This window comes from Mauremys mutica, chromosome 11 (assembly GCF_020497125.1).
Source record: "Mauremys mutica isolate MM-2020 ecotype Southern chromosome 11, ASM2049712v1, whole genome shotgun sequence".
Classification (NCBI taxonomy): Eukaryota; Metazoa; Chordata; order Testudines; family Geoemydidae; genus Mauremys; species Mauremys mutica.
Window position 1 is genome coordinate 20,363,663 of NC_059082.1, and position 25,723 is coordinate 20,389,385.

At 39.8% G+C, this 25,723-nt stretch overlaps 1 protein-coding gene across 2 annotated transcripts in view; it reads right to left on the minus strand.

Annotated features, from left to right (window-relative positions):
* The window catches only part of SLC12A1 (solute carrier family 12 member 1), a 65,809-nt gene that overhangs the window by 20,920 nt on the left and 19,166 nt on the right, over window positions 1-25,723 (minus strand). Inside the window, exons 5-20 of one of the 2 annotated variants that reach the window (XM_044981125.1) lie at window positions 23,890-23,985; window positions 23,018-23,157; window positions 22,540-22,650; window positions 21,187-21,298; window positions 20,537-20,661; window positions 17,246-17,330; window positions 15,321-15,472; window positions 14,545-14,652; window positions 13,881-14,004; window positions 12,320-12,421; window positions 9,866-10,021; window positions 6,383-6,482; window positions 6,181-6,292; window positions 4,148-4,288; window positions 2,047-2,153; window positions 879-961 (exon numbers count right to left, since the gene is read on the minus strand). In XM_044981125.1, coding sequence (XP_044837060.1) covers window positions 879-961; window positions 2,047-2,153; window positions 4,148-4,288; window positions 6,181-6,292; window positions 6,383-6,482; window positions 9,866-10,021; window positions 12,320-12,421; window positions 13,881-14,004; window positions 14,545-14,652; window positions 15,321-15,472; window positions 17,246-17,330; window positions 20,537-20,661; window positions 21,187-21,298; window positions 22,540-22,650; window positions 23,018-23,157; window positions 23,890-23,985 — 1,854 coding nt within the window. Of the gene's footprint in view, window positions 1-878; window positions 962-2,046; window positions 2,154-4,147; window positions 4,289-6,180; window positions 6,293-6,382; window positions 6,483-9,865; window positions 10,022-12,319; window positions 12,422-13,880; window positions 14,005-14,544; window positions 14,653-15,320; window positions 15,473-17,245; window positions 17,331-20,536; window positions 20,662-21,186; window positions 21,299-22,539; window positions 22,651-23,017; window positions 23,158-23,889; window positions 23,986-24,678; window positions 24,775-25,723 lie in introns of both variants that reach the window. The other variant, XM_044981124.1, reaches the window with a different exon arrangement.

A 25,723-nucleotide genomic window follows, 5' to 3' on the forward strand; every position in this document is an offset into this window, starting at 1 on the left:
TCCCTCCATTTGTGCTGCTTTGTAGAGTGTGAGGCTACATTAACAAAAATATGTTAACCCTTGAGGGCTCAGCTGAGTGCTAGTTCATCATTTAGCAGTAAGGCATTCCCTGGGAAATATCCCACCCTCTGACTCCACAACTTCAACCAAGCTTCAGAATCATCATTGCTGTGTACAGAATTAAATTGTTTGTTTAAAACTTATACTGTGTGTGTAAATATTTATATACAATATAGTTTTTTGTCTGGTGAAAAAAAATTCCCTGGAACCTAACCCCCCCCATTTACATAATTTTTATGGGGAAATTGGATTTGCTTAACATCATTTCACTTAAAGTCGCATTTTTCAGGAACATAACTACAACGTTAAGCAAGGAGTTACTGTACTTGCATTGACTTCTCTGGGAGCTCAGCCACAGTAAGGATATTGGCAAGGGCTACATGCTTACAAGTAAGAGGCAGTAGGTAGCTGTGTTGCCCCAGGAGAAGGACAGGAACCAGACTGTGATTCTGAGAGTCTCAGTCTCATCCCTTGGACCAGGGGGATTCGAGAAGTAATCTGTGTCAGACAACCTTTGGACAGTTGTCTGAAACTGTTTTTAGTTCTTTATTTGGGAATGACTAGATTTCAAGCTGACAGTGGACCTTTAATTTTTTTTCACTAACATGGAGAAAATGGTGTGATGCTCCAGCAGTTACACATATTTTATTGATTCTAAGCTTCCAGATATCTTACATTAAGCTGTAGGTTAACAAGTCATTGAGCGGAACTTCAGAGATTGATATGTTTGGAAACCAGTGGGAAAATGATAGTTTAAAAAAGAAGCATACCTTAATAATACAAGATAAGTACAATTCCATTATTCCATCACTACATACCTTGAACCTGGAGGACTTGAGATATATCAAAGCCTTGGCTAATTCTGACAATAACCACGCCAAGCTCAAAATCAAATGCATCGCTGAAAACAAAAATAAAATGATTATGGGCACTTCCTCACCAGTGGTGGTGTGGTTTAAAAAAAAGTGGGTACGCTAACCCAAACTAAACTCAGTATTCACCTAAACTCCATTTACCCGCATTTATCCTTACCTACACTACTGCCTAACCCAGAGATGTCACTTAGAGCTGCCTAACTTAAAGACATTCAGAGAAATGTTAATGTGGGCCACACCCTGCCCTGCAATGGCTAAATCCACCAGAGGTGAAATGTGGCCAAAACTAAGCAAATGTGAATTTGCAGGGTTCCAGTGACCTCCCCCTCTCAAGACAGAGGAGTTGGTGTTGGTGAGAAACCGAGAGATTGTCCCTGCAATGGACCTTCCTCTCACATTTGCCTCTAAACTCCCGCTTGGCAGCTTCTTTAGGAGTTGTGCCACCCTTGAGTGGCTCCTCCATGATAGTGCCCCATTCCATGCCTGCTGAGCAACAGAAGACGTGGAGTGGGTTTTACTGCTGGCTGAACCAGCAGTCGCTCGTGGGCAGATTTGCAGCTGGAAATTCAGACGGTGTTGGGAGCAGCACGCTTCAGAGTGGCTACACCCTGGCCATAACCCAACCCACAAAGCCGCTGTGCTTCAACCACATGATTCTTGAGGGAAAGGGCTTCCATAGTGCTTTGGGCCTACAAGGAGAATGCCATTATTCTCTGTTATCCATCATGCATGTATTTGGGGTTAATTTTTCCCCCATACCAGTCCACAGAAAAGAAGAAAATGTAGTCCTACAAAACTGAGAACTGTGCAGCTTCCTATGCAGCTTTGTCAAACCACCTCTGCTGTGGCAGTGATGGGCCAGGCATTGCCTGATGTGTCACAGTGGGGATGATTTTGTCTTCTGAACATACATCCTTTAGGAACTAGGTTGAGCATATTTTCATTGATGAGCTCAGATCTCCAGAGGTGAAAAGCTAGAGCACCAGCCCAGCTACCTTTTCATACTTTTAATTTTACTTACTAGAAATATTTACATTATCTTTTCTTTTTAGAAATGCAAAATAATTTGAGTCCACAGAAAATATTATGATGAAACTGAACCATAACTTACTGTATAACACCCATGTAGTTTTCAATTTGCACAGCAGACGCATCCCGCCAGTCTGTTTTAAATCCCAGCACCAAGGTATTTGGTCTCATCCTACCCAAACCTGAGGCCTAGTGATATCAAAATACTGCATGAAAAGGTGCATACACACAGGCTGTTGCTGTAAATGAGAAATAATGGCAAAAGATAACTGAAGTAATGTTCTGGAGATTCTTAAGATTTGATTGCATTTTGTGAATGTCCTTCATGCCTGTACCCAAGCAGAAAGTAGAAAGATTAGGTCTACATTATTCCGGTCATAAATGGTTTTTAGATTAAAGAAATGTAGTTTTGCTAATTTAGCATTCATTTGCATTTCTTCTGACATGCTCTCATGAAAATGGTTCAGTAACTTAAAACCAAGAGCCAGTTCATGCTACTGTTTGTGTGCATCAAGCTTCTGTCTGGCTTGTAACATAAAGTAAATCAACTAGGTCTTGAAGTCCCTTTAAGGACTTTAAGCACTCAGAGGGAGGAGGAGTGGCAGTCCTTTGTTAAAAACAAATTCTTTGCTTTAGTTTAGGGGTTCTCGCCATCCCCCGGAGGAGATGATCCAAAAGTAGCTGAGTACACCTTATATGTAAATAATAATTTGGAAATGCGCAGGAAGAATAGGAGATTTGGCAAGATGTAACATCAGACCAGGCTTCTTCCAACAAGATGTTCACAGCAGGTTTTAGGTAGAGATGGGTCTGAGTGCTAAAAGTTGGATCCAAATTTAAGAGGGGACCAGATCTAGCTTCAAGCTTCCCCATGGTTCCAGTTAATCTAGTTTGATTAAGCATGAGTGTAGACTAAAAAATGCAATATGTTAGGAATACTTTCTTAGGATACACAAATATATTAGCTCTTGAGGTATTGTATTTGCATATTTTTATTGCTAACAAAAGGGACGTGGAGCTATGGGAAATTGTTTTTGTGAGTTGTACTGACACATTCAGATTGTACACATTTAAATGAATAGCTTGTCTGCAAAACAATTTCATACTGATTTCTCCAGGATAATGTACTGGTGTTGTGCCACCTTCCCAAACTGCTGAAAGGGAAGTGTTTATTTGCACTCATGTATTTGATTTTGATCATGGCATTTTAAAAGAGATGGAAGAAGAAAAGATCATCAGGAATAATAGTTCTTAGAAACAACAAAAAAGAACTGCTGCTTGGCAAGCTGTTTTGTACACAAACTCAGGATAAAGTCTCTTCATTGAGCTTTAATAAACAGAAAGATGTATTAACACATTGCTACATTAATACATCATCTTACTCACCTCTGCTGTCCATTCAGCAAACATGATAAAACCCATAATATGCTACCAGTGGGTGGCTGTTACCAAAGAACTAAAAAAAGTCTTTTGGGTGGCCATGCTCTTGTAGTGAGGTTCACAGGGTGTTTTGCACATGAGAATAGTGAGATTCTTTCCCCATGTTTTGCCTCCAGACGTACATGTTTGCACACGTACATGTGAAAGCGAAGAAAATGGGGAATCTAAAAGTGGTACCAGTTTAGCCTCTGACAATGCTATCTTCAGTGAAGGTAGGTTAATTTTAATGGACTGTTTATAAGCAATCTGGAATATGTTTGGAGTGATATGAAAATGTTTCAGGCAGTGAGTTTTTATTAATCGAGATGGGCTTCACTGTGTTTGCAAAATTGATATATATATATAAAATGATAAAATATTTTCTGTGATATGAAATACAAAAACATTCTCAAATGTCTAACATACTGCATATCACCAACAAGCAGAACTCATTTGCAGTGCACTAAGTGCAGGCACAGACATTTGTATGGTGCCCTAAAGGCACCTCTATTTTCATAATAGGGCCTCATTCATTTAGGATAGAATCAGCCAGCCTTGTTTCTCAGTTCCATAGCCTGGAACCAAATCTGTTCATGAGGTAGAGTGACTATACTACAAAAAGAGGTATCCTCAGGACACTCTCTACATTTATAACATATTATCCCTTATATACAAGACCTTTTAACAAGTAAACAGTAATGCTTGACGTACAGGGAAACTTTGATGTAATACTCTTGTACGCATTTTGTAAATAAAAAGCTTACTTGAAGGAGACTTTTGACTCCATCTCTAAAGCTGTCAGCTGCCACCGCAGCATAAAATGCTTTTCTTTTGTTCTTTGTAAGCCAGGCCTGCTTTTTTGCCATGCCACTGTTCATCTCTTTAACACACAGCTTGCGCGGTCCCTGTAGGATACAATAAAATATTAGTAAGAAGACTTTGTTTTATACATCGCACTGTGATTTTGAAGGAGTTACCTAGTCTGCTGTATGGGGAAATGGAGGGAGTCAGAAAAATAAATTTCCAAAAAGAGTCCATGGAGATTCAATGCTTGTAAAAGAACTGTGCTGGTAACATAATTCACATTCTGTTCAAGAGGACGGAGGCTGTTAATGCTACTTAAATATAGTGATTCTGACAGAAGGAAAGACTACTCTGAATTGTAACATCTTAGAACAATATTGTGATGAAGTATCTCTGAGTGAATAAACTCCCTACCTGACTTGACTGCATAAGTAACCCTACAGGAAGGCTCAGCTGATCTTAGGCAGTCATTAAATGTCTATCTTCTGACAGTAAGGGCAAACTAGACCTTACCCAACTGGACACACAAGCTCCTTTGTTATTGTGTCTTTACAGTGATCATCTGATAGCTTAATTGGGTAAAATCCAACCGTTACAATATTTGTAGGCATTCTGGGATTCCTACTCACAACACATAGCTGTTTTTATCACTAGGTTATTTCTACAGTTATACAAATCACAGTGGTTCATTGTGTCACACTTTTATTACCCACTAAACTAAATTTAGCTTAAATTGTTAGAGAAGAAAAAACAACAAAAATGCCTGCACTAGCACAACCAACTTGTGTTTTATAGGCAGACGTGAAATCTCCTAACCAGTAATAATACAGGAAAACGCCTAATAAGAAAACTTGCTGAAGGCATGTTATGAAGTTGTCTAGTCTGCACCCACGGCCATTAATGGCAAACTCCCATTTGTAGAGAGGTGTAAAGTCTCATGCTCACTACATGTTGCATGCTCACTGGCCCATGTGGCACCTGCTGCCATGAACTGTAAGTTCCCTGGTGTAATACTGTTTGAAATGGGACCACGTTAACATGCACTGGGGAACTCTTGGTGTGCGGTGGCAGGGTCCATGTGGGCCAATTGTTGCACAACACACTAGCGCGCACTAGAATTTACACCCCTCTAGTGCAGACTAAGGCACCATGCAGAGAAGCCCAAAGACTTGTTTGGGTTGGAAGGGAGCTTATCTAGGTCTTCTAGTCCACCCTTCTGCATTTTGGTGGCATTGATTTAATAATCACTACAGTAACACTAGGAAAAGGGTGCATTAGCTGGACTTGACTAGCTCTAACAAGGGTAATTCCATAACCCCTTTTGTAGCTTGTTCCAGTATTCAGTTTTTATTACAGTTAAAAAGTTTGTCCTAACATTTAAACTACACTTTTCACTGCTGCAATATAAGCTCATTATTAAATGATCCCTATAATCTTTACTGCATCGTTTCCCTGCACATAGTTGTAGCTACTTATCATATAATAACAAAAAGGTGTACTTAGGTAGCTCCTTTCTTCATAAGATTTTGGAGCAGAATCCCTTTCCCCCAAAAGCTGGAAGAGTATTGCTATTATAGTATTATAGATGGGGAAACTGAGGTCAGCACAGCAAATCAGTGGCAGAGCTGGGACTAGAACTTGGGTATTTTGACTCTTGTGCTCTAGTCCCAAAATCATGCTGACTTCTTGTCCCCGCACTTTCTCTAACCTTGGCTTATCCAATTTTTTAAATCTTTCCTTGAAACTCTAATTTTTCCAAACCTTCTCTCATTTTTGGTTGGTCTACTCTGAACTCTGAGACACATCTCAATAAGGCATTAGCCAGCAGGCTCCAAATCAGCTGACAGCCTTCTTGTCAAGACTCATGACAAAATTCATCTACCCACCAGCATCAATGGGAGCATTGTGTGCCCAATGAGTGGAGAATGGAGCTTTGCAGTGCACACTGGAGAATTTTGCTCTTAATTTTTAGGTTCACATACATAGACCCTACCGTATATACTTGGCAGCAGATGCAGAGACCATTGTTCTTTGTGAACGAATGTGTGATGTCTAACAGAGCAGGTCTTGTCATGGGTCCTCCTGTTAATACTATGCACTGGGGTCTGGAGGAAGGAATAAAAGGTTACATTTAACTGGGAATCTATCTATCTAACTCCAGACTGAGCTATTCACTACTTCCCTGCAAACCTTACCTGAAGTTTTTCACATGATCTTCTACAGCAGTTAATTCCAGTGCACTGTCCAATGCATTAACATAGTAAAGGGCCTGTGCAGATGAGCCCCAATTTACCTCTGTGTATGACAAAGAAAAACGTTGCATATTAAACCATGTTTTTTTAATAAGTGGTTTAACAGATGTCAGCATCGTCTTCTCGATAAGCCATAGCACACTAAATTCTATCATGCTCTCAGCCACATAAATGTTGGGGTAGGGGGGCGTGATGCAAATACAAACATACAAACAAATCCTGCTTTGTTCTTTGTGTGAAAAGCATAGGGAACGGTCTTCCTCTGCTTAAGAGATGTTTTGCTCTCTGTTCCATTAACTCTCTTCCCTTCTCCCACATATAAAATGGACACCTCTGAGTAATGCAGTTATTTGATGTGATATTTCAGCAGAGGAAATGAAGCCGTTAGGAAGGCACATTACTAGCCCCAATGAGCTAAAAACCACATGCTTTCAAAGAAGAAAATTGAAGGTACGGTGCCTCACTTACTGAGACATGCCAGCCAGCCACCCACAAGCTAGTTTGCCTTGCTATTGAACGCATACTGTTGCAACCTCTTTATAGTGCACGGTGTCTGAGAGACAAAGAATACTGTCATGGTAAAGGAATACCTGTATAACAATATAACATGCCATTGCCCTTTCTCCCTACTCCTAACAGCCAACCCTTTGGATCCCCTCACCCTTCACGGGTGTGCACTGGGCATGACAATAATCCCGCTCCATTCTGGGACTAGGCTTCAGTAAGGATCCAAGTGGCAGTTCTGCATCCAACACTCCTTGGGCTTCTTGGCACAGCTGCTGAACTCCTAATTCATATAGGGTCTTGAGGGATGCAAGGGGACAAGAAGTACCTGTTCACCCAGTAGAAGAAAAGAAAGGAAACAGTAGAGTCCCAAGATCCTAAACATAGTTGCAAGGGGACCCTCAGGATTTGGAGAGAGCAGAAACTGTGTACACTGTGCCTCCTAAAGGGCCTGCTGGCAAGGCAGCCCATCAATGTTACCTAAGACTGATTCTCAGAGCAGAAAGTCAAAACTTCTGAAATAAAATGGGGGTCAGTCCTTGGCTTGTGGCGAGGGAGAGGGCATGGAATGTTACCTTCACAGTCCAAACCTAAGGGTCGGTTCATTGTAACCCCTGCAAACTGAATGCCCCGGGCTCAGTTCATGAACCAAACCGTGCAGGGATTACACAGTCCTGCAAGTGGTCTAAATCAGGTACCATAGTTATGGGCATGCTATAAAAATCTAGCTCAATTTCCCAGCTGTTTGCTCAGATACTCAAGACTGTTGGTCTGGCAGAATGTGATCATTCAGCTGTATGTAATTACTTTCCAAAAGCCACATCTTTTTGCTGCTACTATCCTTGTTTCTCACTTATACTGATGTTTGGCTGAAGGAATCAGATTGGAAATACAGTAAATTATTTCTAAATTCTGTTGTCATGCCTGTGTAAATGGGAAGCAACAGCAGTTACGCCAGGGTAGAACCAGCATTATATGCAACTTTTTGGATTCTGAATATGGCCTTTTTGATTTTCTTTTTCTTTTCCAAGGTAGGAAAGAATGTCACACCTTTCTGAGCATCACTCAGCTGTCAGTAAAGAACGTAACATCTCATATGGGTAGTTAGTAGAAGTGCTCCTCGCCTGGTGGGAGGGAGAGAGACTTTATGTGCAAATGTATGAGCTGGGAAGCTTGTTGCTTTTTCTCAGGGGTGAGAGTATGTCTTCACTGCAGAGTTAGCCCTGGTAATTGGAATCCAGGTCTGAGCACCTGCTTGGTCTTGCCTGGATGTGAACAGCCACAGAGCAAAGCCCTGTGTGAGTTACTCTGTTCTCTTTGGTTCTGCATTTCCCTCTGCGTGTCACTAGGACGTCTGGGAGGTATAGTCTGTGGTTCTTTGTACTGCAGTAAGCTGAGCTGGTCTAGGATTCTTTCCTGGTACTTGTTCATCCTTCTAGGCACTGGAGGACTATCAGCACTCCGGTGATATAGCCTACATCCTCATTGGAAAGTGAGTGGGTAACCAATCTGAGTGAAAGAGGAACCCAGGCTGTAACCCACACCCAGGTTGAAAGCACCACAAACTCTGGTGAGAGGGTCGTGTGTGTGACAGCAAGGGGGGGTAAGGACGACACTAAGGTAAGTGGCCCAGTTAACTCTGCTGTGAAGAAATACCCTGAAAGTAGTGACCATTCTGATTTAAGACTCCAAAGAGGGGTGTAGCAGATTAGTCATTTCTGGATTAAAAAGCTGAAAGAACAGCTTGGTTCCTTTGCGCAGGTGAGTCTGCTAAGACCAGCTGAGCTAGACTGTTGGTTGCAAAAGCCTGATAAGGAGGTGTGTGTTTGGGGGCAGAGAGGAGCTGTTTCTTAAAAAGCTCCCTCAGAAGTTTCTCCCCAGAGGTGGTTCTAGCAGCAGAAGGGGCTGGCTGAGAGGACCAGATGACAGCTGCAGCCTGAAAGTAAAGATTAGACTTCTGATCTAGGAATGAGTAACAGAGTTTATACCTCCTAACAAGAGCTGGAATTTGTGATTAGGGTATCTCCTTTCTGCTTCCAAAAGGGCTGGATTAAATGTGCCACAGGGAAAGGACCTTTATTAGGGCGCCATGGTTTGGAAATTTTAAAGTAGTATTCTTGTGATTTCTTAGTTATATATTTTTATACTCACTTATCCCAAATTATCTACCACTCTTGGGCCTTTTCTGCACAGAGAAGTTACATTGGTTTAACTTGAATCAGATTAAAAAAATGGTTTAATGAAACCCATGCAAACCTCTGTGTGAATACTCTAATACAGGGGTCCCCAAGGCGGTGCCCGCAGGCGCCATGGCACCCGCTGGGGGCATCTAAATGCGCCCACATCCTGGCCGGCAGTCGAGCATCGACGCCGACAAGCGACGTCATCCAGAGGCGTCGCCGCCAAAATGCCGCCGAATTTCGGCAGCATTTCGGCGGATGCTAGACCGCTGCCATGGTCCTTCGTCTGGCGGGTGCCAGACGAAAAAGGTCGGGGACCACTGCTCTAATACTTGTTTATGCTAAATTTATATCAGTTAGATTGCACCTGTATATAAGCCAGGTTCAAATTGATTTCAGAGCATCCACACACGAATGTACATCTGCTTAACTGAATTGGTTCTAAATTGTATCTTAAGTTAAACTGGTGACATGAGCTTTGTGTATAAACCAGGCCTTGGGCTGCTTGCAATATCCACAATACAATGAGGTTTTGCCTTCAGCAAGCTGTAGAATGGGATTTCTCTGTTTTTAATTGTGTGCTGTCCATAGTGCCTGGGGCCTCCAGTCCTCCTTATGGCAGAAGTTATGTTGAAAAAGGAATGACCACAGGGCCTAGGCAGTAGCCTTAGGAATGACTACGACAACCACAATTAACTGCATATCATGAACAAAAAACAATAAACAACTTTTCTGGTCTCACCTGGCTTCTTGTATGTCACATAAATATAGAGGAAGAGCTCAATGGCATAAGTGATGAGAGCTGCCCACCAGTTGATGACAAACATGACACCACAGCACAGCATGGCTCCAAAAAGTGACACCCACATGTTGTAATACTTGAACGCGGGTCTCCAGCCTATTTAAATTAGAATCAGAAAAATCAGAGATGGAAAAGGTGGAAGGTATATTTGCACTGCCTGCAGATGGAAATGAGTGTGCTGTAAAAGGGCGCTTGTAAGTATTTGATATCGTTTTGTATGCAAAAGGATGAAGATTGTGTTGAGACCTCTTGGATATTCAGACCATTGGGGTCTCTGAAGTCCCTCCCCCTGGCTACTGCAGGATTGTTCCCTACAGTACCTCTTTGATGGCTTTCTTCAGTTTGGTTTTAAACAGCCAGTGCATTTACATGCTTTTGTCAAATCACAGATCATTGATTCAGAACTGAAAATGAATTTTTCTATAACTGCAGGTAATAGGTTATTGTCTCCTTTTTGATGCATTTATATAACTCTCATTAATGTTAATGGGAGTTACACAAGCTCCAAGAGGAGAATATATCCCAATATTATAAGTGCTCCTGCCTTTTAAACTTAGAAATCATTTGGGATCACTGAAAAAAAATTGCAATTGACTTTAGAAAGGTATTATTCCTGCTGTTCTTGAGCTGTGATATTGAATACTTCCCTTGCTAGCAATTAAAATGATGAGTCAAAGGGTGAACCTCCACGGTTTGTGGGTCTCTACCAGGTGTTCTTCAGAACAGATTCTTTGGCGAGGGAAAAACACTAAAGATATAAAGAGGTCCCCAGTACCCTAACATGGATCACCATAATAATGATGGAATGAGAAGGCACCACTGTGAAGAAATTTACTGTCCTGCAGCCTTGCAATTAGGAACATCTATCACTGTGAATTGACAGGAGCCAAAGAAATTAGCCAAAGGAAGCAAGGAAAATAAGGGGAAAAAATTGCTATGGTTTTATATGAAATGTTAAGTAGTTTCAGAATCATGACTGATGCACACATGAAGAGCACAGAGGTAATTTGTACTGAGCTCTATGGCAGCACAGAGCAGATCTGCATTTGTTCAACTCGGCAGATAATTAGCAGAAGTGCTTATTTTTTCTGCCCTCTGCACAACTGGCAACATGCAGACTTGTGGGAAGGGACTTGATATGTATGTTTATGCTGCCACTGTGGCTTCTTTCACACTGGAAATAAAGAGTGTATTGCTCTACTGTTTGAAATGAATAATTGATTTGCAGCAGCGGAAAATTGCCTTTACTGCTGGTCAAAAAGGGCAACGTTCAGATGATTCTCCTTATTTCTGGCTGTCAACCTTTCATTCATGAAAATAAAGAGGATTACTCTGCCCGTGGTGCTACAAATACACCTGGATGCTCCCGTTGCATAGAACTGGAGAGAGGTCCTTCATTCTCTTCTCTCTCCTCTCCCGTCCAGGACTTCCAGTGGTACAGACTAGTCAGAGGTCAGAGCTCGGACCAAAACATTAAGCAGAGGCCTCATGGATCCCAGTCATCCGTGTGGAGGGACTCTCTGGAATTTCTCTACAACCCTGCTACTAGCTATGGCAGGCCCACCAGCTATGCTGCCACTGTTTTGTTGGTTCATTGTTGCTCTATGTAACCCACTATAGGGGCTGCCATTTCAAATAATAATCTTACTATTATTAATAACGTACTACAAAATGCCCTGCAGAGCTTCAGCATTTATTGAGGAGAAGATCATGCTACTTGATGTGGCTTTTCCCCTTCCCCGCATTCCTGGCCTACCCACTTTCCCCCGGTGATTGATGGACCACATGGAGTTTTGCAATGGGGGAGGTGGAAGTGATTATGTAGCCGGGAAAGCATCTCATGTAGTAGCTTTTACCCTCCACTGGATTCCACCACAGCGTTTCCCATTGTTTTGCTCCCTTCCATACTGTGCAGCTGCAGAGAGCATAAAGGTATATATTTCCAGAGCCAAATTACAGTTTGAGAGAGAACCATTAATCTTAACTTGTAGAGATAAGTCACAGTCTTCAGTGGGAGCATGGTCAGGCTGCACATTGTATATTTTATTTGTTTGCAGTGTTGTCATAGCCACGTTGGTCCCAGGATATGAGAGAGACAAGGTGGGTGAGCTAATATCTTTTGTGAGACATTTTATTTTATCTTTTATTTATTATTTCTCTTCAGGTCTGGGAAAGAAGAGCTTTGTGGAGCTCGAACGCTTCTCTCTTTCATCAACAGACGTTAATAAAAGATAATGACCTCACCCTACTTGTCTCTATCATGTAGCTTAGTCATTTTAAAGATGCTGGAACTTTCGCTGGACAGCAGCTAAATGTTAAGTTACCTTTTTATGCTATTTTGATATCACAGACTGTGATGCCTACATTCAGTTCATAGTGGGCCCTAAAACTAACCTGGAGATTTTGCATATGATGCATGAAAGCAGGAGAAGTTAATAAGTGCATATGAAGCCAGGAAGAAGTTGGAGATGATGGGAGCAATGGTGTTCAGTTCAGCTGCAAGAAAGAAGCATAAGTTAGATTTCATGTGCATGTGTTTCTGATGGCACTGGGGTTAGACAGCTGTTTCCTCACAAAGCACTAATACTTGCATATTGGAGAAGTTCAAGTTACACCTGCAAAACCTGGGTATCTTTCTGGGGGTGGGGAGGGAGCTAATTTAGGGCCAGACTGTGAAACCCTTACTCATATTGGGTACTACCTGACCCCACAAATGATATAATTGACTTTAATGACGCTACTTGTGATGTAAGAGACTATTCAATGGAAAGGCATCACAATCTGGCCTTTAATTTTGGTTTAAGTATTTTAAAAAATGTAATTGAGCAGATGATGCACTTCCTAAAAGCAAAAGGGTGATGGTGAATTCATTTTCTTTGCTTTTTAAGAGACATTCTAAAACAACACGTCACACAGCTTGAATTTGAAGAATTATGAAAAAATAACTTTAAAAAATCCAGACATCCCAAACTGCTGCTCATAATGATCAAATAAATACTGGAAAGCAATAGCGGGAAACTCCAAGGACCAGTGCTGTGAGCTTGTGCAGAAGTCAGTGGGAATTTTCTGTGTGGAAGGTTTGCAAAATCAGTTTGGTTTGTATAGTACTTAAAAGAGATTTGAAATTAATGCCAAATGGAAAGTGTATGAAGTGTCTTAGTGTCTGTGCCAGATTTCCTAAGGTGATGAGCATGTACTTCTCCCATTGAAATCAACTGGAGCTGTGGGTGTTTAGCACCTTTTAAAATAACACCATAATGGCAGTAATAACAAATTGCCATAGTTCACTTATGTTTCCTGTTCACATTATGGGCCTGATCCTACTGCATCTAAGGATAAAAGAATTTTTGCCATTGCTTTCAGTGGGAGTATAATCAAGCCCCATACAATTTCTTAACCAGTTTATAGATTTCTCTGGCCTGGAGCTAAATATTAAAATATCTGATTTATATATAATTTCAGTATTACTTTTGTTTCTCACTATAACTTAATACTGGCACCTCTAAAGTGGATGTTAATGTCTCACCTATTCCTTGTACAGCAAACATTTCATCAGTGGATTCAGTTAAGATTCTTTTGCCCTGAGTGTTTGCTTTGAGGATTTGATAGAAGGAGGTCAATGGCCAAAATAACAAATGTTCTTGCCTTGAGCCACAGTTAGGTGGGTCAAGAGTAATGTGTGGGCAGAACTAGCTCAACCATTGGTTGGTATCTGTGATGAGTGTTTGTTTAATTATTTAAGAATAGGATGCATTAATAACCAGTGGCAACGTAAAATGCGTTCTGCACTTGTTGCACTTTTTACTTTCTTGCAAAATGAAATGAATTAAAAACACATTAAATTAAATGCCAAGATGAAGAGGGATTTAATAGTAGATATTTTTATGAAAATGAATTTAAATTCTCAGCTATTTGTTTCTAAATTATAGCAGGCAATTGGAACAAATATACAAACCAATCAGAATGAATGCCATAGCAATAACGAAAGTCAGAACATATCCTCTGAGAGGTTCGTTGTTCTTCCCATGTCCTTTAGCAAAGAAGTGGAGTGCTTTGTAGATGTTATCCTTGCAAAGAGCCTGGGAGATAAATCAGAATTTAATAGTACTTTTTGCATTAGAAAAAGTTATTTCATACTAGGGAAAGCTGACCCAAAACGACACATGCTCTAGTAAGAAATAATTGTATCTACCTCTTTCAAAGATGTTTATCGTCATGATATCTAAGCACTGAAATAAGGTGATAATCAACCCCCTAGAGTATAGTAGCTAAATAAAATCAGTGATGCTTAACACTCACTCAGTGTGTTACAGACACTTACCAGATAAATCTCACAAGACCTACGAGAGGTAGCTAAATGGGGGAAACTGAGGCACAAATTAGTGACCTGTCTAAATCACACAGCAAGTCTGTAGCAGAGCTGGGATTTAAACGCAGGAACCTCACAGCTCTTGCCTCTCAATCCCATGCTCAGATCAATATGCCATGCCTCTTTCTATATGAATAATAAGACTTTTCTAAAATATTTTATATCACTGCTGGGAAGAAGATATAGTTCAGCAAATTACATATCTTGGGAGCAAAGTAGGGTAGAAGGAAATTGGTGCTCTTTATTGTACCTGGAAAACCTTGGGTGCACTGACAAGTGAGGCTAGAGCTGACGAGAGGGTCGCAGAAAAGATTCCTGCAATGATTAGAGGACCAAAGCCGGAAACCATGCTCATAACCTTTAGAAGCAACAAAAGTAAAGAACTGTCAGGCTCATGAATAGGATACACCTATCCATTGTCACTATTTATATGGTTCCAGTTACCAGAGTACCTCAGCAAAACCCCCTGTGAGGTAAGGAAATAACATTACCTCAGTTTACAGTTTGGAAACTGAGGCACAGAAAGACTAAGAGCCAAATCTTTAAAAGTATTTAGGTGCCTAACTCCCATTACAATCAGCATAAAACCTTAACAGTGACCTCAGCAACTTTAAGGCAAAATAACTCCTCAAATGTATGGAATGTGTGGCAGTCAGGTGTGCTGATCTCTTGATATAGAAGCAGCTAAGATCACTTAAGGCTTTTCCCTAGAGTGTCAGTTTCATGATGCAGGGGCATGGACTGCTTTGTAGTATCTTTTGGAGGTAAAGCTAAAAAGCCTTATGGAGTGTTGGAAAGAACTCTTGAGTGTTGTAGGCAATGTGAAAGTGGCAAGCAAGGCAGGACTCATCTCTTTGTAGCTTATTTCTATGGTTTTCAGGTTTTCAGTTAGGGGCATGTGTCTTGATGCAGCCTTAACTGTCAGTAAACAAAGTGTGTGTTTATATATGTGTGTGTATCGTTGTGTGTGTGTGTGCTTGTATTGTTTATGATTTTGCATATTATATAAATAAAACACGTTAAAACCTGGAAATTGTTCATCAGCCCATAACGACATTCTTGGGCTTTACAGCTGGAAAAGTCATAGCCAAGGGTACAGGCAGAGGATCCATTACAGTTCATTCCAGATACAACTGTGTCATTGGTGTTCCCAGTAGCATCACGTACAACACACGCAGCTGGGGAAAAAAACAGCATGTGATTATTTCCCTTTCTTGTGACAACAGAAGAATGTCCCCCCCCCCCCATACTTTGGAGCTTAGCCTGCATGGACTGTGTACAAATGGGTGCTTCAGTTTTATCCCACAGGGTATTACTTTTCAGTAGGATAAGTTCACTTCTCTGGCTTGTGAACTTGGGCCAGTGTGGGAGAGAGGGACTGCCTTACTCATGGGAGTGGAACACTAAGTACTTTGGCAATCAGCAGAAAATTATCTGAATTAACTCGGAATTGATGTAGTGAAGTAAAAGGCCCATCTATGGCCCTTCTAAAACTACCAATATTCAAAGACAATCATGTTGCCAAACAGTTTAGGGTCTGAGCATACATTTCTTGTCTAACCAAGGTTCCCACTGGCTTCATAGGTCCAAATCATCGGCTGCTGTTTAAAACATTGTAGCTCCATTGAAGTCAATAGCGTTGTACTGATTTACCTGGGCTGAGAATTTGGTCCAAAGTCTCTTTGTTACTAATGATATTTATGTTCACTCTCTTTTTGTTTGTTCCCCCCAGAAGAAGGAAGAAACACATGAAGTGAACTTACGGAGTTCTGATCTCAACAGCTTTAGCTGCTAATGTGTAACTTTATATAGTTTTTTCAAACATGTCCAAACAAAAATGGTTTAAGGATCCCCAAATACCATTCTATATGTAGAAGCCGATCTACAAACCGAACAGAAATGACCACATCCACCACTGAAATGTAGCCCCCTCTGGGGTTGAAGTGCAGCAGCTGCTTAACAGAACAGAGCCACATTACACAGGTTTGAAGCTGAATTCACTTTCTGAATTCTGAAACTGAAATTGCAGGGGGAATGCAGGTACACAGAATGCAGTTACAGAGTTTGAATATGGCTAGGGCAAGAGGTACAGCACATCTACTTTTGCATGAAGTACCAACACCCAAAATGTTGGAAGACTTTTCTCTTCTCTCTCCTTTGAAAGGAAGTTTCCCACCAAGGGCACATAGTCAAAGGGGAAGAGTGCCACTTCCTAAATTGTTTCTTGCAGCACTGTTAAAGTGGAAAGAAACCTTTTATTTCTTGATCAAAGATTAATTGAACCCTTTGTAATGAGAATATCATTGAATGTTTGTCTTACACAGATGACGCCTGCAGTACAAGCCTGTGTTCTGTCCTGTGTCTGTTTTGTTGAACTGTCATTTCCAAACTCCGGTGTCACAGGGCACCTTGTGGCCTAACATTTCTCCTTTAGGGAATTAATTGATTTTTCCTGTCTTGAGATGTGAAGATTCAGAGTTTGCATGTAACTCTGTCACTTGTGTGTGCAGTAATGCCAGCAGGAGAGCAGCTGGAGGCCACTTGGAGACCTTTCATGTGACAGAGGAGCAAAATCGTGAGCAGATTGATTTGTGATACTTCTCCTACCCTTTACTACCAAACCAGTTTGTTCTTCTGTACTGTACATGGATGGTCTTTGTTGCTGAATCATTTGGCATTATGGAGTTTCTTTATAATATAAAAAGAATCTCTCTACCCATATGTAAGCACACATTTGCTCAAATTCCACCCAGATGCCACATGGAGATTTTTGCTTTTGTTGAATGGTTTGTTTTGTTTTTTAAATTCTATAAAGCCAAAACAGCTGTCTTACTACATAGCAAATCCTCCAGATCAAAAGTAATGATGAGGTTGACCATTCATATGTGTATAGAGCTCTAAACCTACTTAACTATATTAATTGTGACACAAAACAGATGTTCACTACTTACCTACACATATTGCAACTCCTATGTAGGCAACAGTTGTAATCAGAATGGCCAACATTGTTCCTTTGGGTATAGCAGCTTGTGGGTCCTTAAAAATTGTAATTGCAAAAATTGCTGTGAGTCCTTTATATATTTGTAAATTAAGAGTTTGTACTGTGATTATTTACAAGTTAGCAAGTTTTGGTGCTGCCACTTTGTGATATGAAAATATTTTGGGGAGGGAGAAATTGTTACCAGTTAGATCTGTACAAGGAACTCACTCTCCAGCATGCGGGTGGAGTCAGGGTGGAGTGGCACCATCCCTGTCCCCTGAGTGCTGCAAAGGAGGCACTGCAGATCCAGAACTCCATTTAGGGCAGTGCCACACTGTGAAACTCCCATGCTGTACATTTAGTGTAACTTTAAGTCCCCTTTGCACCAGCACAGCAGTGGCCCTTAATGTCCTGCTTTAAGCACTCACTCAAACTACCCATCTCATTGTACAATTCAATTAGCCAGTAAGATTAGGGCAAACAGTCATTTTGAAAGAAAGACACTACTATTACTGTTGGAAACTCATAATCCCGAGTTATGTCCAAAGTGAGCTCCTACCTTTCAGGTTGCTTTTACTTTTACATTAGATTATTCAGGAAAAGTCTGCTGGGAAAAAAGTTATTGCAGGGAGAGGCAAGTGGGTTGGGTCAGCATTTCTTTTATAAACTGTAACTGAAGACTATATCAGCACTGTTCATGCTTCTGTGGATAAAGGGCTCTAAGACATTCCATTATTAATTATGATTTTTAGGAGATTTTAATACCATAAAAAATTCTTGCAGGCAATAACTTGGTATATACGTGTTCAGCCTAGAAAGCAATTTGTTGTTAATTTTCTTTTTAAATTGGTTTAGTGAGGATTTTTTTTTATTTACTTAAAAGATTTGTTTTTCCAAATGAAATTTAGCAAGTCATTGTGTGTAATGTGGATGAATGACTTAATTATGTTAACTCTTAACATTATCAAACAAGAATTAATGTAGTAAAGTTTCACTGGGCTAAAAATCCCCGAACAAATCACTTCAGTTGCATATGAATCCTTAACCTTCAGTCATTATGGCTTTTAACACATGCCATCCCAGTGTTCATGTGTCAAGTAGCCATTGTATAGGTAGGATCTTATGCTGCAATCTTAAAACACTAACTAGAAGGACATTTTCTCAATATGCCATCACCCTTTCAGAGTCTGAGCTAAAGCCCTTGAAGTCAAAGCAGACACTCATGGACATCAATGAATTTTGGATCAGGCCCTTCATGAATGAATGAATGACTGCCTGTTTCAGAGACATGGCCTTATAATGGTTTGCTACAAACTTTAGAGGCAGTTTAGTTTGTCTACTTCTAAATTTTAAACTACAGCTTATGTTGTGTTTCAGGTTTCTCTTTAGGCTGATTAATTTCATTAGATCGCTCTTGATGCATCTAAGCATGGACAGTGGGGGATTCTCATTGTGGATGGGGGCTGTGGAAACATCCATACAGCAGGCAATACAGCTCTGTAGGGCTGATGTGTAGTGGGAATGTTATGTGTCCCACCAATCCATTCACTCCCCACCCTGTCCTAGTTCTTGAGTGGTTCCTGAGATCTGTGGAGAGAACTCCACGTTGTCTGGGAAGGAAGAGATGCTGCAGTGGAAGCTCTACTGAGATATGTGTGATTCCTTTCACATCAGTGGCCTGCTAGGCAAAGGCCTAAATCAAAGCAGCTGCTTTTCTTGTGGACGCTAGGTTTGATGAAATAATGGGGATTCTCTCAGCTGGAATGAGAAGAGCCTGGTTCAGTCTCAACAGAATGCTTGAAAAATCATGAAAAATCATTTCTAAAAATCATGAAAAAAAAGAAATCCATTACAAATGCTATTGGCTGGATGCTATCATGCTTACTCCTATTGAGTAGCACCTGGCTTCAAAAGCAGCCCTAGTAAAACAAAGGCAACCCAAGCTTTTGGAGCAGAGATCCTAGCGGGGAGGGGAGGTTCGCCTTCCTCTGAAGCATGGGGCACAGGTCATTTGTTGGTTTAAACTAGAGTAAATGGTGGATTCTCTATAACTTGAAATCTTTAGCTCAAGATTTGAGGCCATCAGTAATTCAGTCAGAGGGTATGGGCCTATTGGAGGAGTGGGCAGGTGAGCTTCCATGGCCTCCAATGTGCCGGAGGACAGACAAGATGATCTTGATGGTCTCTTCAGGCCTTAAAGATGATGAGTTTATGACACTGCTCAGTGTGAGTAAGGATAACACAACTGGCCCTTAGATTGAACTGGAGCAGTTTGTGGATGTTTTTCAAATACTTGCGTATCAAATCAATTTGACTGGAGTTGAGCACTTTAACAGGCATACATCCGCAAAACCAGACTGCATGATAAGGCTCAAGAACTTTATTTAACATTTAATTTATGGGTGTTCCACCCACTAGAATATTTGGGAGACCATTTTATAACTCAAATTCTAAGTCCAAACCACCAATGCGTCTCAAATACTCCACAGACGGCCGTTGGTTTGTTTGTGATATTCTTTGAATATTACTGAGTACTGAATAGCTTCACAAGTATTGTGACTGTTTCATCAAGTACTTCACAAAGCCAGAAAAGCCCCAATTTTTTGTATTTCGCAAGTACGATTCAATCCGCTATAATATTAGGTATCACTAAATAGCTAATATAAAGCCATAAAAACTAGATGGCCCTCATAGTTAAAGCTAAAACCAAATCCTTAATTTACCAGTTTGTTTAAATATTGGAAACATTTAATTGAAAATTTAGTGACTGAAAAATTAGTGACCTAAAATAATTTATATTGGTTGCAAGGGTAAAGAGGAAACACTTAAGGGTCTGCTCTCCTATTGGTTTTACCAAAAAGCTCTTTTTTTGCACATGAGCTTTCCATTTCCTTGTTTTTATGGGTGTAAAACTTGAGTTTTATGGTATACTTTTCAGTATGATATAAGGGGAATTAGCGAAGCAATTGTAATGGAATTATACAGCTAATTTCCATAATGGATCTGTTAATGTTATGTTATTTTGGGTTATTGAAACACCTAATTTAAATTAAGTAATTTTTAATACATAGCTGTATTACATTAAAAGGAAAACGGGAACTGATGTGCTTAGATAATAAAACACATTTTAAAATGAAAATTTTGCCTCATGGAATTATTTGTGTGTTGAAACTGAATATAGTGTTGATTAATAATTTTGTATCTTATTCATCCTTGCCCTTCCATCGCCTAACCACTATTATGAAGTAAATAAAATCCATACCTCTAGATCTCCTGAGATATTGGCCCCTGCGAGAATGCCAGTAGCTGCTGGGAAAAAAATGGCAAAGACCGAGAAAAATCCTTCACCTCTGAAATCTGGTCCAAAATTTTCTGCAAATATTGACGCTGCAAATACAAATGAAAATTAAGCCTACCACCAAGACTTGGTTCTGAAGTGACATGATGAAGTAGGTAAATGAACTAGCCCTTCACTTCTGGAAGACTGGGTTCCAATCTGTTTTAGCTCATAAGTGAGGTGAATTTGATCATCTCCCTCTAGTTCGCTACAGTCCACATTTCTCCAGATCACAGAACTACAGCTCAGTATTGAAATAACAGGCGTGTTCCAGGTCCAGATTAAAATAGACAAAACCGTGTGCCCACATATAAATGGCTCAAACCGCTACTGCCAGTGTGTCAGCTTCAGAGGCATTCATAGGTTCAAAAATAAAAATGGACTTAATCCAGTCACCCAAAAATATATTTAAAAAAAAAAACCTGGGTTCCCTTAGTTTACATGCTCATTTATATTTGGATAAAAGAGCCTGATCTTGTAGCATTTATCAATGGGAATTTTGCAGAACTAAAGGCTGCAGGACTGGGCCAAAAATATTCATTTATTTTATATTATTTGGTCATAGCAACACTTGCCTTGGTAATTAAAAAAGCCTCTGGCCTTCTTTTCATTGCTGGTCGGAATGACTGTCCCAATGAAGAAATTTGCAATGGCAATAAGAAGAATGACTAGAAGAATTACTTGAGCCTGTTAACAGAGACAAAGGCATTTTACTAGTGGACTCTTTTTTGTTTTGAATATGGTGGTAATTATGTAGGTAGTGGCATTTATGTATTACTTATGATGTATTTCAAATTTCTGCAATATTAGAACACACTCAACCACTGCTTGGGCAGATGATTCAATAATCAAGATGACTAAATAGACAAACTGCCTTAAGCTCTATGACAATAATGAATATTTTGTAACAAGGAATCAATATGAAATATAAAAATTTATGACTACCGCTTTATATTGTAGTTTGCTTCCTTTACAAGAAAAGGAAAAATGAAACAGCTGATGGATAAATATTTAGATTAAAACATTTTATATTGTTTGTTTAGTTTCAGGCTGTTGTTACATCATGGGTATTATATGTCTAACTGACCACTCTTACAAGTAGTTCTAAATTCCCCTCACAGCAGAACATAAAGATAAGGTTGCTATTCTGGATCTGATTTTGACAGGTACATTCGAGTCTTTTTGCTGTAACATTTCCTTTATTTTATGGGTGTTTTCCTATTAATAAACGTGACTAAGATTTTTAACATTTGAACAGTAGACAGGAAGGCATGCATCCTTAGAGGATAACGAATGGATAGCAATATAACAACCCACTTTGGGGCCACAATTCTACACAGAGCAGCATGGCTAGACTGTGTATTATTTTTATTATTATTATTTCTATAGAGCTATAAAAAAAATAGAAGGGGCATCTACCTAAGGCTATAGATGATCCTGCCATAAATTACAAAAACAAATAAAATTAAACTGACTGCAGAACACAAAATTCCTCTTCACCCACAAATTTCAGTGTGAGGAAAAGAGGGAGCCTGTAGCCTAACTCTGCTTCCACTGACATCAATAACTAACTCCCATTGACTTCAAAGGGAGCTGGGAAGCTATTGAGTACTTTTGAAATTCCCACCTGTCATATGTAGATCTCTACCCCCAAGTCCTTGTTTTATGCTTATATCATTTTATAATTTGAGATATATCTATCTCATAGAGTGGGAAAGGACCCTGAAAGGTCATGGAGTCCAGCCCCCTGCCTTCATTAGCAGGACCAAGTATTGATTTTGCCCCAGATCCCTAATTGGCCCCCTCAAGGATTGAACTCACAACCCTGGGTTTAACAGGCCAATACTCAAACCACTGAGCTATCCCTTCCCCTGTCATATATTCTGCAGTGTAATAATACTTATTTATACATAATTTTTAAAGCTTACCTTTGCTTCCCATTCCATACCAGCCACAGAAATGCCTAAAAGAACAACTACAGTAATGGAGCCTATTATTCTGATGTCATTGGATTCATCCACCATCAATGCACCACTGCTCTGGAAAGGGTAAGAACACAGTTTATATGATCAGATGGATAGATCAGACAACCAGGTAAAATAGAATGGAATGAGTAAATTAGCTTAAACAGTTTCAGAGGTTAATGATTTCCTGTGCTAGTTGGGCCTTAGTAGTTGAGATTACTGGTTGACTAATTAGGAACCTATTCCCTCTAGTAATTTTGGAGCTCTTGTAGCACTGTATAAAATGCTTCTGATATAAGTTAGAAGTGATGGAAAATCTTATTAAGTAGGATTCGTGGTCCATTTAGAGAGATCTAAATCAGAGCCAAAGACTGAAGCAGTTAGAAAAGTTGACAGAATTCCGTGGTTTAACCACATGCAACAAATATACTTTCATATTTACCTTTAGAAGCTCTACAACAGTTTCAGCAAATCCAACTACATACATGGCTACTGCTACAGCATTGGCAAAGGCAAAGATTAGTCCAATTGATCCTCCAAATTCAGGTCCTAAACTTCTTGAGATAAGATAGTAAGCACCACCTGCCAACAGAAGAGACTGTTGCTTTAACATAATTCAGCTATTGACAGATCTTACCTTATTCATGTGAGTAATACCACTGGGAGTTTTGTTTTTTGCTTGAGGATTTGCCCTATTAATAGAAGGAGAAAATTTGCATGTGGATGGGCCCAGAAAAGTGTTTGCAAAAATTCAGCTTTCGGAACTTACTGTAGTATTTCAAATATTAAATATTGAAAATGATTAGCTATTGGAATCATTAATATCTTTTTAGCATGTATTATTTGGTATGCAAACCAGCCACTAATGGTATATAATTAAAACACAGATGCTAGAAAGAAAACAACACCGCTGAAAGGATTTTTCCTTACCTGGGTCCTTCTGTTGTCAGTGTAAAAATTCATTCGCCAAGATAAAAACATGCACAATACAGTCCTTAAATAGTCCACAGAGTTAAGCCATAAAGTCTTTAAAGTTTTTGCATTTCTACATAGGTGGAACCTTAGTCAATCAATTAAATAGTTCCTTCTATCATAATGAACCATAATGTTTAATGTCAGAATGTTTAAAATCAGCTCTCCTGAAGAGACATGTTGTTATTTGGATTTAGCTCAGTAAAAGAGATCACCCAAAACTTTTATATTTTGATTTCTCTTTGCTTTACCATACTGGGCTAACACCATTACAATCTCTCCATTTTATTCTAAATCATCCCTGCAGATTTCCATATTTTCCATATAGTTATATTTACGTACCTCCTCTTACTACTCCATTAGTGCAAATGGCAGACATTGAGATACCTGTTAATGTTGTTACTACCACACTCAGCATAATAACCACGATTCCAAGACCTGAAAAATCCCAAAAAGAATATATTCAACCTAAATACCTGCTCAGCACTTGAATCCTGTAGTAGAAATCACCATCATCCACTGTGGGGAAAATACCTGGTGAACCTTCAAGACCTGAAATGCACTAAACTTTTAGATACAAGTTTCGTGAAGTACCTGAAATGTACTAGACTTTGGAATTGCACCAAGAGTAATCACTTATGTTCCAAGAAGCACCTGAAATGTAAAAATATTTTATAAGGAAATGTACAGGAAGTGATAAAAGTTAATGTATCCATCAATCTGCATCAGCCTTTAAGCTAAAGGAATGAGACTCATAATATTCACTCTCTCCAAGGAAATGCAACCTGAAATGCTCTGAATAAGAACGATCTATTAAAAGAGTAAGAACCAAAGAGCTCCAGGACAAAGTGGAATCCATTCCTCCTCCAGTCTCAGACAGGAACATCTGAAATGTACTTTACAAACTGAAGTGAAACTGGGATTTATTAAAATGACAATTCAAACATTCTAAAATTGTGGATAGTGTTGGCTAAATGTATTACCTGCTGATTCATCTGGGTTCTAGGTGTCCAGTTTGGTTTATCCTTAGAGGTGGTGGTATTTTAGGGAATACGACCTCTGGTTTCTCTCATAAGAATATAATTAAACCTTTTTGAGTCTTGAGAACATAAGAAACCCTAAAGATTTTACCTCCACGGACAAACCCATTAGTTGCTATTGCAGAAGTTGACAACCCAGTAATTGAGGTTACTGTGGTGGCAAGAAGAATTATGACAACTCCAAGACCTGTCAGTAATGAAAAGATAAAATATTTTATTTGTGATCCATATTCCTCTAAATCATTCTGTCTTTAAATTAAACTTTCAAACTAGAATCGGAGCTCTGAACTGAAATGATAGTGGTCTGTGGAGCAATTCCAGCAAATCCATGTAGCTACTTCTATCACAATAGCAAAGCATCCATCAGTCTTCAAGCAGTGATGTTTTCTGACAGAAGTAGCCCAGTCATGGACTCTCTTATAATTTCCAGAGACTTTCTTGAAACTAATAAAAATATTAATAAAAAAGCAATTCTCTGCATGGGTGCCTCATGTCTTTCTTTGACCCACCCCCTTGATACTACAAAAATTAAGCAACCAAGCAATGTTATAATGTCTTTTTTTCTTGTGTAGATGGTTGGAATAAACAAGCTATAAGCATTTTAGAGAACCATATTTCAGTCATGTGGTTAAAACATGGCTCTTGAACAAGTTCTTGTATAGGGAAAAACAAAAAAAAAGTTATAATTTGGTTTCCATTTTATTCTGCTTTGGTTCTCATACTGCGCCTATCACCAACTGATTGGTCATAACAATAGTACACAAATATGCACCTTTGTCATGTGTCTGCTATACATTTAGCCTTGATCAGCTGTTCTCAAACTGTGGGTCAGGACCCCAGAGTGGGTCACAGCCCCGTTTTAATGGGGTCACCAAGGCTGGCTGGCTTAGACTTGCTGGGGCTCGGGGCTGAAGCCTGAGCCCCATCTCCCGAGGCCAGAGCCCAAGGACTTCAGCCCCGGGCAGCGGGGCTCAGGTTACAGGCCCCCCTGTCTGGGGCTGAAGCCTTTGGGAAGAGTTGGGTTGGGATTAAGAGGGGATGTGGCTCTGAGAGAATCTTCATTTTAACAAGAGGACCAGAAAAGGTAACTTTGAGATCCATTTGTTTAACTAAAATTCAACATACTGTGGAATTAC